Source organism: Apus apus, chromosome 2 (genome assembly GCF_020740795.1).
Source record: "Apus apus isolate bApuApu2 chromosome 2, bApuApu2.pri.cur, whole genome shotgun sequence".
Classification (NCBI taxonomy): domain Eukaryota; kingdom Metazoa; phylum Chordata; class Aves; order Apodiformes; family Apodidae; genus Apus; species Apus apus.
The window spans coordinates 122,544,853-122,557,256 of record NC_067283.1 but is presented as its reverse complement, the minus strand read 5'-3'; the positions used below and the strand labels follow the sequence as shown (position 1 = coordinate 122,557,256).

At 41.0% G+C, this 12,404-nt stretch overlaps 1 protein-coding gene across 1 annotated transcript in view; it reads left to right on the top strand.

The window, feature by feature from the left end:
* The window catches only part of SLCO5A1 (solute carrier organic anion transporter family member 5A1), a 73,593-nt gene extending 69,668 nt beyond the window's left edge, over positions 1-3,925 (top strand). The window contains exon 10 of the mRNA XM_051609347.1: positions 446-3,925. Within this exon, the coding sequence (XP_051465307.1) occupies positions 446-891 (446 nt within the window). The 3' untranslated portion in view covers positions 892-3,925. The remainder of the gene's footprint in view (positions 1-445) is intronic.
* Positions 3,926-12,404: the final 8,479 nt, after the last annotated feature.

Below are 12,404 nucleotides of genomic sequence, written 5' to 3'. Positions count from 1 at the left end.
CCTTAATCTAAAGCAGCAATACCTGCCCTTTCAAAGCCCATGGGCAATGGATGTTCAACAAGTAACACTCTGAGGGTAACATTGTATTTTGTTCCTCTCCCTTATTTTATTTCCTAAGAGCAACATTTGATTTTCTTCCGGAGGACATGTAGTTGAGGGAGAGCTGTCTGGGGATGGCAGATTGAAGCAGTACCTGTTGCAAGGTCGCTGCTGCATTGTTTCCTTTGTTTGAATCTTTCCCATTTCTGGTTTCATGTCTGGATTAAGTAGCTTTGGTGGGAAGGTTGGCTGACCAGTTTTCCATGTTTTACATTTCATGTCAGAACAGTGGTGGAGGAATCTCAAAAATTGTTGACCTACACTGTTTGGCTAAGGCATATAGTTTCTTTAGCAGTTTTCCCCAATGTGTTAACACATATTGTTTATGTTGCTGTTTTTATTTCAGCTTACATTCCTACTCCCATTTATTTTGGGGCTGTTATTGACACCACGTGCATGCTTTGGCAACAGGATTGCGGCGTACAAGGATCTTGTTGGGAATACGATGTCACGTCATTTCGCTTTGTCTACTTTGGGTTGGCAGCTGCTCTCAAGTTTGTGGGATTCTTTTTTATTTTCCTGGCCTGGTATTCCATTAAGTGTAAAGAAGAACAATTGCAGAGACAGAGATGGAGGGCTTCACCGGTGAACACTGTGAGTGAGATGGTTGGCCAAGCTGGACCCCAACAAAACTATGCACGAACTAGATCCTGCCCTACCTTCAGTTCCCAAGGAGACATTGGTGTGGCACAAGGAATGAACTGCATAGCACAGACATACCCTGGCCCTTTTTCAGAAGCAATAAATTCCTCAAATGAAAATGCATTGGAAGAAGTCACTGCTGAGATATAGGCCCCTGGCTTGGTAATGTAATATTTAGTTTTGTTGGTTGACTTAATTACGGCGCCTTGTAAAACACCTGTGCCTTCTATTTTTAATCTAAATATGTAACACATGATAAAACCAACAAAGCTTAATGCAAACAACCATAGTATATTCCTGAGGGCTGGATACCTCAAACCACCCTAAGTTCTTATCTCTCCCCTCCTGACAACGGAGTTTTAAAAATTGTGTTTGTACTTATTTCAGATGTGTCCATTAAATGTCCACGCTCTGATCTAATATTGATGTAAGGTTGAGGTATTATGAACAGCAGAAGTCAGTGGAAGAGTGACAAAACTCATATCATTGATGTTTAAATGTCACAAAAATGCTCACATGTATCATCAGCTTCATATCTGCAAACTGTATTTTTAAGAGATGAGTAATTACTGTGAGTTCTGCTACAAAGCACAACTGAACTTGTTGAAACTATGCAACTTATTTGGATAATTGTATGTGCAGCAAATTAAGTTTAAAGTTTGCTTTTAAAGACACTACTGCAACTGAATTTGAAAGGGACTATTTTCAGACATAAACATTACATTAAAAAAGAACATAAGGTTTAAGGTACTGTTAATAACATGCTAAGCCATACAGAAGTTATGCATCAGGTAATGTTTGCTGATGTCGAGTCATAATATCTTTATCCTCTCAAAATGTGCATTAATTTTAATTTGATGGGCAGCAGTCATTCTTCAAAAAGTACATAGGCTAGGGAAGTATAATGCTTGGAGTAAAAAACTTCAGTATTAATTTACAATAACATTAAGATGTAGGAATCTTAGACACATCCTGGAGTGGATATCTGCATATTTCTGTAATGCTATTTGGATGGCTGTTTCTAGCGCCAAGTCCATACTTTTTCTGAAGAAAAAAATAACCCATTGTAGCTTGATAGGAAGAGCTTGGCTGTCCTTCAGAAATGCATGCCAGTCTAGTTCAGCTTCAGTGAAAAAATCAGGGAGGGCAAATGGCCTCATTCCATGTCTGAGTAGCCCCCTGGGACCCAGTGGACCCCTGGCAGCCAGTGATGGCACAGGGTTCAGGCTGACTGCTGCAGGAAGGGGCAGAGAAGCCTTCAAGTGGGCTGCAAGCAGCCTGCCCACCACAGTACTTGATATGGGGCTTTTCCCTCCACTCCTGGCCCTGCCAGGGTGCTGTTCTCCCACCACTGAGGACACCTGGGGAGGGGGTGCTGGCTTAGACCTCAGGTTCCTGTCCTTTCTGCCCCAGTTTTGCCTCTCCCACTGGCCAGTGTTGGGTAGACTGGTGGAACAAGTGTGGAGGTCCTAGTTGTATGGTTTGTCCCACACGTGGCCAACTTTCCACTTGTCTTCTTCATTGGAAGCTTCTGTGGAAGGCAAAGGGTGAGTCGTCATTTCTCATTTGCCCTTCCAGGGGAAGAGCTAAGAATAGAAGTTGTCTGCAAGCATGGACCCACAGAACATGATGTGGCCTTTGCTTATTCCAAATTACTGTAGTATGTTTTATCCCCAGGAGATGCTGAGACTTTCTAATCAAGTGTACTTGGCATTTCATTTCTTGCTCTGGAAGAAATAGTAGTGCCATGCTTACTGTGTATGAGTGGTATCTCAAAGCACAGAGAATAATTTCAGGTGGACGCTAGGAAGCTGAGGCTGTATTTTGCCCTGTGGGAAAAGTCTTAGAAGTTTAGGAAATTAAAAGCACTCTTAGGAGTACTCTGTGACAGGTTTGAATTTTGCCATGTAGAGAGCAAGTAAGTAGGAAAGAGCAGAACTTCTACCAATTTTTGAGCAGGGTTATTCCTGGTTTAATTTATAATATCATAGAATCATAGGATACCAAGTTGGAAGGGACATCAACGATCATCTGGTCCAACCTTTCTAGGTAGGAACAGAGTTTAGAGGAGATGACCCATCGCCTTGTCAAGCTCAGTCTTTAAAAGTGTCCAGTTCTGGGGAATCTACCACTTTCCTGGGGAGACTATACCAATGTCTGACTGTTCTCATAGTGAAACATTTTCTTCTGATGTCTAATTGGGATCTCCCTGGGAGTAACTTGCACCGATTACCCCTAGTCTATTCCATGTGACTCCTTCTAAAAAGGGAGTCTCCATCTTCTTGATAGCCACCCTTTAAGTACTGGAACATGACGATCAGTTATTTTCTTGAGACCGAACAAACCCAGTTCTCTCAGCTTTTCCTTGTATGTCAGGCTGCCCAGTCCTTTGATCATCGCTGTGGCCCTTCTCTGGACCCTCTCCAGCCTGTCCACATTTTTTTTGTATAGAGGGGACCAGAACTGAATACAGTATTGCAGGTGTGGCCTGACAAGGGCTGAATAGAGCGGGATGATGACTTTGTGTTCTTTGTTAGTGATGCCCTGGTCGATGCAGCCCAGCATCCCGTTGCCTTTCTCTGCTGCTGCAGCACACTGATCACTCATATTGAGCTTGTTGTCCATCAGGATCCCCAGGTCTCTTTCCATAGACCTACTCTCCAGCCAGGTGGATCCTAGTCTGTGCTGCACTGCTGGGTTATGTTCTTCCAGGTGCAAGACCTTGCCCTTGTTCCCAGAATTGTTACTTAATGTAAATTGATCAAACATTATACAGAACTAAGCCTTTGAAATTGAAGGCAATACTGTCCTTGGTATCCACTGAGTTGTCCTGGGAAGAGTAGATTTCCTGCTCTTCCTTTGCCTGCTGCCTTACCTCATTTCCTGGCACTTCTTGACCAGCACATGGGACTACCCACAAGGTTGGTTCCCCTTCTTGAAAAGATGGCTGCTTATTTCAGAATCTCTCAATCCATTTATGTGGCTTGTAAAGATTTTCACTTTGTCTGCAAACTCAGATGTTTCTATCCCAAAGTACAGTGTAGAGGAATATTATGTAAACCACCTCCTTCTATTCTGTACACAGTAATAACTTTTTGGAGGCCAGCATGTCCTCGATCAGCGTGCACCACCGGACATGTTAGCTTCTACATCCCAAGAAATAAATTTCCTTGGTTCAGAGGCATTTGGTATGTGTATTTTTTTTTGCCGTAGGAGGTCAGAATAGATGATAAAAATGTTTCTTTTTGCTCCAGTCTTAAATGCTTCCTGCACCAAGAAATTCCTATCATGGCAAAAATAGAGGCAATGTAATAGAACATTGTAATAGAAGTGTAATTGCAGCCCGTCACTCATTCATTTTAATCACTTGCCCATTTTAATCATCACAGGGTGAGGTGAAAAGTGACAATCTTTTTGGATACCTCAGAAATAGAGCATTTAGGAAATTGTAAAAGGCTAGAGATGAATCATCTATCCTGATCTGTCGTATTTCATCACTGGTGTGCACTTCTGTTCCATGCAAATAACAAGGCAGAGCAGATTGGCTTGTAAGATTGTCAGGAGCTGACACTGATGCTAAGAATGAGTGATAGAACTTACCCATCTGCAACAGCTAATTTTGTGGGCATTCAGAGCTTGTTGGAATGGAAAACACCTGTTTTTTAGGAAATCCTGACACTTCAATTTCTAAAAATATTGATTTTTTTTGAAATGTTTGAGAAACTGGAATGTACTTTCAATAGCCTTTTAATTTACCTTTCAAAATTATATGCAAAACAAAAAAACAGATCATTACTTTTCTGAAAATATGTTACTGGTTTTGGATATAGACAATTTTGACAGTATGAATATATTGCTACAAAATCACTTAATTGAATCAGCATCCACTGCAAGAAAGAAGATCCAAGCAGTTTTGATTGATTCCTGTAGGAAGTTTTTTTGTGAGTAAGCTATAACAGTCTAAACTAAGCCAATAAAGGCACACAGGGGATACACATTAACTTCTTAAAGAACTCAATTCCAACATTGTCAGCAATGACTGAAATACAGACTGAGACGTGCTGAACAAACACTTTTTTCTGAGGTTGTCATTGCTGAAGGAGACAGAATTGCCAGAGAAATTGTGTCCATCCTTAGCAGTAGTCACGATCAACGTGTGGTGCTAAACTGACTCACAAGAAGAAAAAAGGAGCTTTATTTATCACCAGGTGGCCGAGCTGTCTTCCTGTGAAATCCTCTCACCATAGACTATAAAATTTAATTAACTTTTAATATCTGACATCTTCCCTCTCCACCCCCAAACACTAAAGGCTGGATAGCAGTGAGTAAAAGCAAAGGCAAAGCAAGGATCCTGCTCACCCATAAGCTGCGATCAGTAGCAAACTCAAGGCTTCTACCTGCATTTAACCAGCCAGGGTTAATATGGAGCAATGACACCCAGTGACTAACTACAAGTCCACGAAGTGCCATCATGCCATCTCAAGGACAGACTTAATTTCCTCTCACACCACTTATTCCTGATTTAGATTGAGGGACATGAGAGAAGAAGTGGCCCAAATATATGGACTTGACTAAACAGGTAATCATCCCTGCTTAGCTCCCATCCATCCTTGTTTCCTGAAAAAGGAGAACCATTCAGAAAGGGTTTAGCCATGGGCTTGGGTGCATGATTTGTAGTGCTTTTGAGGGCTGAAGTATCTGGAGACTGGGACTCTCCGTATTTCCATTTCTAGGCAAAAGGCCTGTGGTTTTAGTCCCCCCTCTTTCCCATGAACATACTGGTATCATTTGGAACTGGTGGCATTTTATATCCTTTCAGTACAGTGTGAGCAGCTGCAAGAAACACATTGAATATTATAGTGCAATTTATATTTGATTAGAAACTTTATGTTCTTAGGCCAGCCATTGTATCTTTAAAAGTGCATGTAGTCACATGCAGTTCCTCAGAACTTACTGTTCTGTAACTGAAGTGGGGGCACAAATTTCCTCCTATATAGCTTATTAATTCATAACATTAACCATTCATTATGGCTCTGATCCATCAGGAGACTGAAATATGTGCGCAAGTGTGTATACTTAAGTAATGCACTGAAACATTATGTATGTATGTAAGTATTGGACTGAATCCTATGTGCATTCAAAAAGAAGTTCCTTCACCCAAAGAGTAATTTCCATGCTGAGGTTTCTTCCCCATGGATTCAGTGATCATTGTAACCAGAATAGCACTAAGTAGCATTCAAGTACTCTTCTGTGGTATTCACGTGTGACTACTTACATATCTGGCAATGTAGGAAAGCTTTCACTTTCAAATATAATTAAAATTAAAAATATTTTGTGGACATGCTCAGAAGTGGACATTTTAGCTCTTCCTGCAATTCACTTATACTAGTAATTTCTGGCTGAAAACCTATCCATTATGTGGGAAGATAGATTAAATGAGGGCATCTTTCTGACCGTAAAGCCAGTGAAATTGCTGAAGTAATGCTGTAGGTTTAGATTGTGCCCTTTCACAGAATTTGGACCTAGAGATTCAGATGACAAATTTTCAGCATCCTGCAGAAACGGGGCAGAGAGCTGCCTTAACTCCAGACAACTTGGCTGGGAGAGGGATCAGCACCTTCTGTACTGACCCTTGCAGGTTTTCCCCCCAAATGCCTGAAGTATTTCTGCCTTACTACACTTTCTGTGAATGTAATACCGCAGCTCTTTGTGGTGTTATATTGATATAAAACTGATGATAAATTGGTCCAAAGTGTCTTGCTGCTATTTTGGAGCCAAATTCTCAGCCTCATCACTCCAATGGTGAGGCTGAAGAGCAGGGCCGGTACCTTGGGCTGGACGTTAACAAGCAGGCACTTGAGCAAGCAAGCATGAACAAAGTGATACCAGGAGCTTGCTTAGCTTTTATACTCTGTTCACTGGTTGCTACTACTGTTTTCAGATCAGAGACAAAATACTTTCTGAACAAGTTTATGTTTTTCTGTTTTCTCAATAATGTGTCTTTTATATAATCATAGAATTGTTTTGGTTGGAAAAAAGCTTTAAGATCATCAAGTCCAACTGTCAACCTAGTACATAGCTAAGTCTGCCAGTAAACCATGTGTCCCTAAAATATATATGTATAATAAGTATATTTTATGATGACAAAGGAAATGCCATGCTGCAGTGTCTGGGTTCCCCCTGCTGAAACCATCCAGCTTGTGATTGTTTTCCAGGGGCATAAAAGACCTGGTAACAGAGATTTACCCAGCCTGCAATCTGAATTGGCATTACTTTGGACAGAATGTTTGCCCCGTGTAGATTAAACCTGTATCAACATATTTCAGGTTCTTCACACATTGGACTTGATTTTGTAGACATTTTTATTGTTCAGGGTGCTTAGAAGAGGAACAGTTGACATTATGGTGGTAGATTAATTCTTAGGGCTTTCTTTTTTTTTCTTATTACATCTTGCTTTACAAATAACAGTTCAAAAAGAGTATGTGTGAACATTGTTGCAGAATAGAGATTTGAAGCTTTCAGGATGGAGACTAGGTATGGCCAGGGTCCACATGATGATTCTTTATGCTGAACATCACTAATACATGTTATTATGTGGCCAAAGGTTTGGAAGCTTACATGGTCCTCAGAGGGATGTTTTCCCTACCCTTTCTACAGAATCTATGACATAAAGATGAGAGCTAACACTGTCCATATCCTGTAGCTGTATCCATTACATTAACTACAATTAATAACTGTTTTTTAGCATCCGGGTCCCTCCGATTTGTCAGATAAGCTATTTTCTTTCAACTTAATACAGCCTTTTAAACACAGACCTAGCTCTTCAAGTTCAAAGTAGCTCCAAACATTTCAAGTGTTACGAAATAGATTCTTATTCGGGTTCCATTCTACTCTTCTAATTATTACATTATCTGTTGTATGTACTGTATTTTCTATTTTTTTTCTGTTTCAAACTGGTTGTCACAATGTTATCCTGTAACAATATTCTGTTCATGGTACAGAATAGGTAAAAAGCTGTGGAATTCATGAAGGGCTACAAAAAGCATCCAGAACATTGTTCACTTCAAGGAAAGATGAGCCAGCTTGATAATCTTTGGACAAATGACTAAACAACACTGTGGTGCTAATAGGTACTGAAGTATTTTCAGATGTATTCACTATGACTTAAATATTATATTCAAGGCATGTCGATGCAACTGCATATGTTTTTGTTCTTGAAGTCTAGACTGCTCCAGCAAAGACAGTGTTTGTAATTCCTGGTGGGCCAATTCCTACCTAGCTCAGCTGTGGGAAAGTAATTTCAGGAGGCAGGATAGAATAGCCAACACTAATAGCTGAGGTAAAAGCTCTACAGGCCACAGAAGTCTCATGTGGGATGTGTTCATCCTGCTGTAGCATGTTACTTTATTTAGTGACTTTGCTTAAGCAGAAGCTGAAAATAAGTTTTGTAGTGATGACAAGAAACAGTGGTCTAAATTCTGGGATCTCTTAATCGGGCAACATGAGTAAGAGTTTAAATGAAGTTAAGGGTTCAGATCTGAAATGCTGATGCTTTTCTATGGAATAGCAGAAAGAGAGGGTAGACTAAGAGCAGGCTCTAGCTCTAACAATAGGAAAAGCCAAATCTGATAAACTTTGAAGTGAGCTACGATTTAAAACAGAGGGTTTTGGTTTTAAAATCTTGAAGACAAATTTTTTCCCTTCCATTTTAAATTTTGAAAAGTAATTATTTCACGTTATTCTGCCTAGCCTACTCATGCAGAAGAGGCATCTGTATCCTAAATAGCACTGAGAGGCACACCTCTGACTGATAGGTCAGAAATTTTACCCCTTGAAGAAATTCCATATTTGAAAACATGGAGGGAAATTTCAAAAAACAGACCAAAACAATGTACAGAATCGCCCAGAACTGAGTTTCAGTACAAAAAAAAAAAAAAAAAAAAAAAGGGATTTGAAGTCAGTGAGATCCACTGAGTGAAGGCTTTTCTCAAATAAGTCTGGCTCTTCCCCAGTTGAGCAATTGGGAGTTTTGCCTTTGGCTGCAGTGCGTACCTCTACCAAATGATTAAAGCAGAACAGGAACAGTCTGGGTAGGATGTTACGGGCATGGAGTGGGCACATGGCCTGTAACTGTTTAGTTTTTAAAAACTCATGATTAAGCAAATGTGTAGAGTATTAAGGGAATTTGTAGAGTGTGTCTGACCGTATGAGTGTGTGGGTGCTATGCTGTGGTAAAAAGAAACTAATTGGTTTATGCGGTTTGTTTTGCATTCGTTAGGCTCCTCTACGGGGTTTTTAAATTGATATTTATTTCTCAGCAGAGCTTAGAATAATTTTAAAGCTGTGTAACACATCATTTAATGAAATCTATTGTCAGCATCTGTTGTAAACATGTGTTTACAGAGCAAACTCTTCAATACTTGATATTTGGAAATAAAAAATAGCATATCATGTGTGTTTTATTTCTAACAATAAGAAAGTGACAAAAAGGAATGTGGGTATCCATGCGATCATTCCGGATTGGGTGATGAAGTGTTTTGGTCTTTCCACTGAATTCAGTGACGACTGAATCACAACTAGGTATTGATCATGCAGAAATGAACTGTTACATTCTGCATTTTCCTCTAAGATTAACTTTGATTTTAGTTGTATGCTAAGAAGTGCAAATTTTTTTGAAATATAGACAGTTGGAAAAAAAAATACATCTGTGCTGCTCCATAAACGAGAGCCAGAGTGTGAACCTAAGGACTGGGTCAGCACTGCTTAGTGCTTAGTTCGCTCCTTGGCTCTGATTTGGACCTCCATGTGGTTTGTGGGGAAAGGCTCGCACATGTCAGAAGTGGTTTTGTTCCCTCTGTTCCTGCAGCCACCCAAAACCACAGGCTTAGTGCACCAGAGACCCCTGTGTCCTCATGCAACCACCATTGGAGCTCTAGTGATTGCAACGCAGGTCTTGTATTACCACAGACTTTTAAAATGGAAACAAATGGAAATTATATTTTGAGTCCACAGGGATGTCAGCACAGAGCCAAGGGGAGACCCAGGGCTAGGTGCTACATAATGTAGATGGGGCTAGCCTGGTATAGCAGTGTGAATGTGACCTTGTTCGTACTAATTTTGGTTTTGGAAAAGTTTTTACTCTTTGAACTCACTTTTATGTGCAAGTATAGATGGATGGAAATTCTGTCTCAAGGCAGCCTGTTCCTTCAAGGTTTAAAGATCGGCAGGTTGAAGTTAAATATGTTTTTCTAGGCATGTTCATTATTGAGCCTTTTTACTCAAAAGTGTTTTGATGTGTGGTGCATGTTTTATGGCTGGATGAGCTGTGCCTTGTTCATATGAAACTTCCTCACTGCTTGGCATTGTGTGAATTCTCTGAGCCCCTGCACCCGAGCAGTGACTGAACAAAACTTTGCTGCCACTGGGCAGATGAATTCATGTTGATTCAGGACCTGGCTTGTCTTTCTGAGGTATCTGCATTTGATTTCAGACCACAGTCAGAAACCATGGTGGTGTGCACAGCACCTACCAGATTCGAGTCCTCTGCCAGCAGTGCAGCTTCAGTGGATGAAGGTAACCAAGGAGGAGCTACTGTTTCATGGCAGCAGAGAAATCGGGCGGGGGGGTCAGATAATCTCTGAGACCCAAATTAAAAATAAGACTTAACTGTTTTCATTTCCAATACACTGAATGGCACAAAAAAGCATCTTGCAGATCCCCCTAAATGTCACCAGTGTCGAAAATGAACTGTTAAACTAAGGAATGTGCTGATGATGAAATTAACATAAGTAGATTTCTAGCACATCAAGGATATGATTGCTCATTGAAAACTGAATAAATGAGCTACCTTGATGGATTGGAAGCACAGCAGGGTGGTGAAGGGGCCAGACAGAGGCATTGCTGTGTGGCTCTGTACTGACATCCACTGCTGGAGCAGGAGTGAAATTACACCTGGCAGCTCTGAGGTGACTGGGACTCTGATTGCATGTCTTCATGTGCAATGTATGTTTTTGAAATGACTCTCTGACTTGTACCCCACTTACTGCACATCAGTTCTCATTGAAAAATGTGTTGGAGCACATCAACTGGATTGCCTTTTGCTGAAACAAAGGGAGGAAATTTTATTACAGGATCACACCTCCTGATCACCAATAGCCCACAGGTGCTCAGGCCTCAAGACCAGACCTAAGTGAGTCACCCCTGAACAGGGCTGCTACAGCTCAGTCAGCCCCAGCTGTCAGCCCAGCTCTTTCACCACATAGACATTACCCTGTGCTTCAGTGACTGCCAAAGTAGGCAGAGGGATTTTGGTGGGTAGGGAGGTGGCTGTCTATGCCCAGACTTGCACTCTGAAAAGTCCTTCACTCAGCTGTTGCATAAACCTGAACTCCAGAACGATGCCATGACCCAAATGTTACACAAGAGCATTAATTATTTTTTTTTAAAGCTGTTTGTGTGCTTTAACACTTCAGGACCAAGATGATTTACCTACCTATAAAGCAACTAACTCATGCATGAAATTCTGGAAATGAAGCATTACCCATCTTTGCTTTTGTTAAGGGCTTTAAGTTGGTCTCAGAAAGTGTGTCACACGGTCCAAGGGTGTGAGGGCAGTACTGGCTGCCTCCTTTGAAATCCAAGAGGAAGTATTTAATATAACATTGACACCTTCCAGAGATGTGCAGGTCTGTCCTGATCTGAGCCAGGATGAAGCCAATTTTCTTTTTACTAATTTTCTTTTCTTCAGTGAACCCTCTTTTAAGCAGCACATTTGCTGAAACTAACAGCAAGTTTGCCAGCTAGTGGACTGATAATGCCTAAATGTTTATAGTTACTGCTGAGAGATCAAGGACACTTGACTGCTTGTTGAATCTGCTGCTTCAGACTCTAAAGGAGCAGAAGAGTCTTACCTGCAATCCTCCCGTAAGAGGACTGGAGGAGCGGAGGGAGGAACGGACTAGACAGATGACAAAATTGGCCAAAGAAATATTCCGTCCATATATATATGTGGCACTTGATATAAATTCAGGGATCATGGAAGTCAAGTCTTAAAGATACACCTGTCCAGCTCCAGGCCCTCCTAAGAAATTAGGTAACTATGTACAGCCTTTCAAAAAAGACACACCTGTCACTATTTTGCAGATCAAAAAAGCTTATAAGATCCTCCTCTTGGCCCTCCCCTGGCCTGCTGTGGGCAGCATTTGCCCACAAAGTCAGATTTAGGCATTCATTTTGCTCCTGAGCCTGAAACTGCTTGATGCCTGTAAGAGCTTCCTGGCAGTCCCACCATGGCTTCTTATTGACTCAACTGCCTCAGCTATGGGACAAGAAGTGCTGTACAGATAGAAATGCAAAATATATTAGGGTAGCAACATGTTGCTTAGGACACCTACTTAGGGATATGACAGCTTTTGCCTCTTTCTTTTGCTTTGTTTTTATATTTGTTGTATGTTCCCAGAGAGCAAGGATCAGAGATAATCTCTCCCTGGGCCCATTAGCTACAGAATGAGCCCCTTGTACTTTTTTTCTTCTACACTCCTATAAAAAAGCTGCCTAAAAAGGCTCCTATGTAGTTTAGAAGATAGGGCACTAAACTTCTGATAGTTGGCACTGTTCTGGCAGTGTCCTTGGTAATGAAAGTCCTGGAAGTTCCGGAAGAAGAA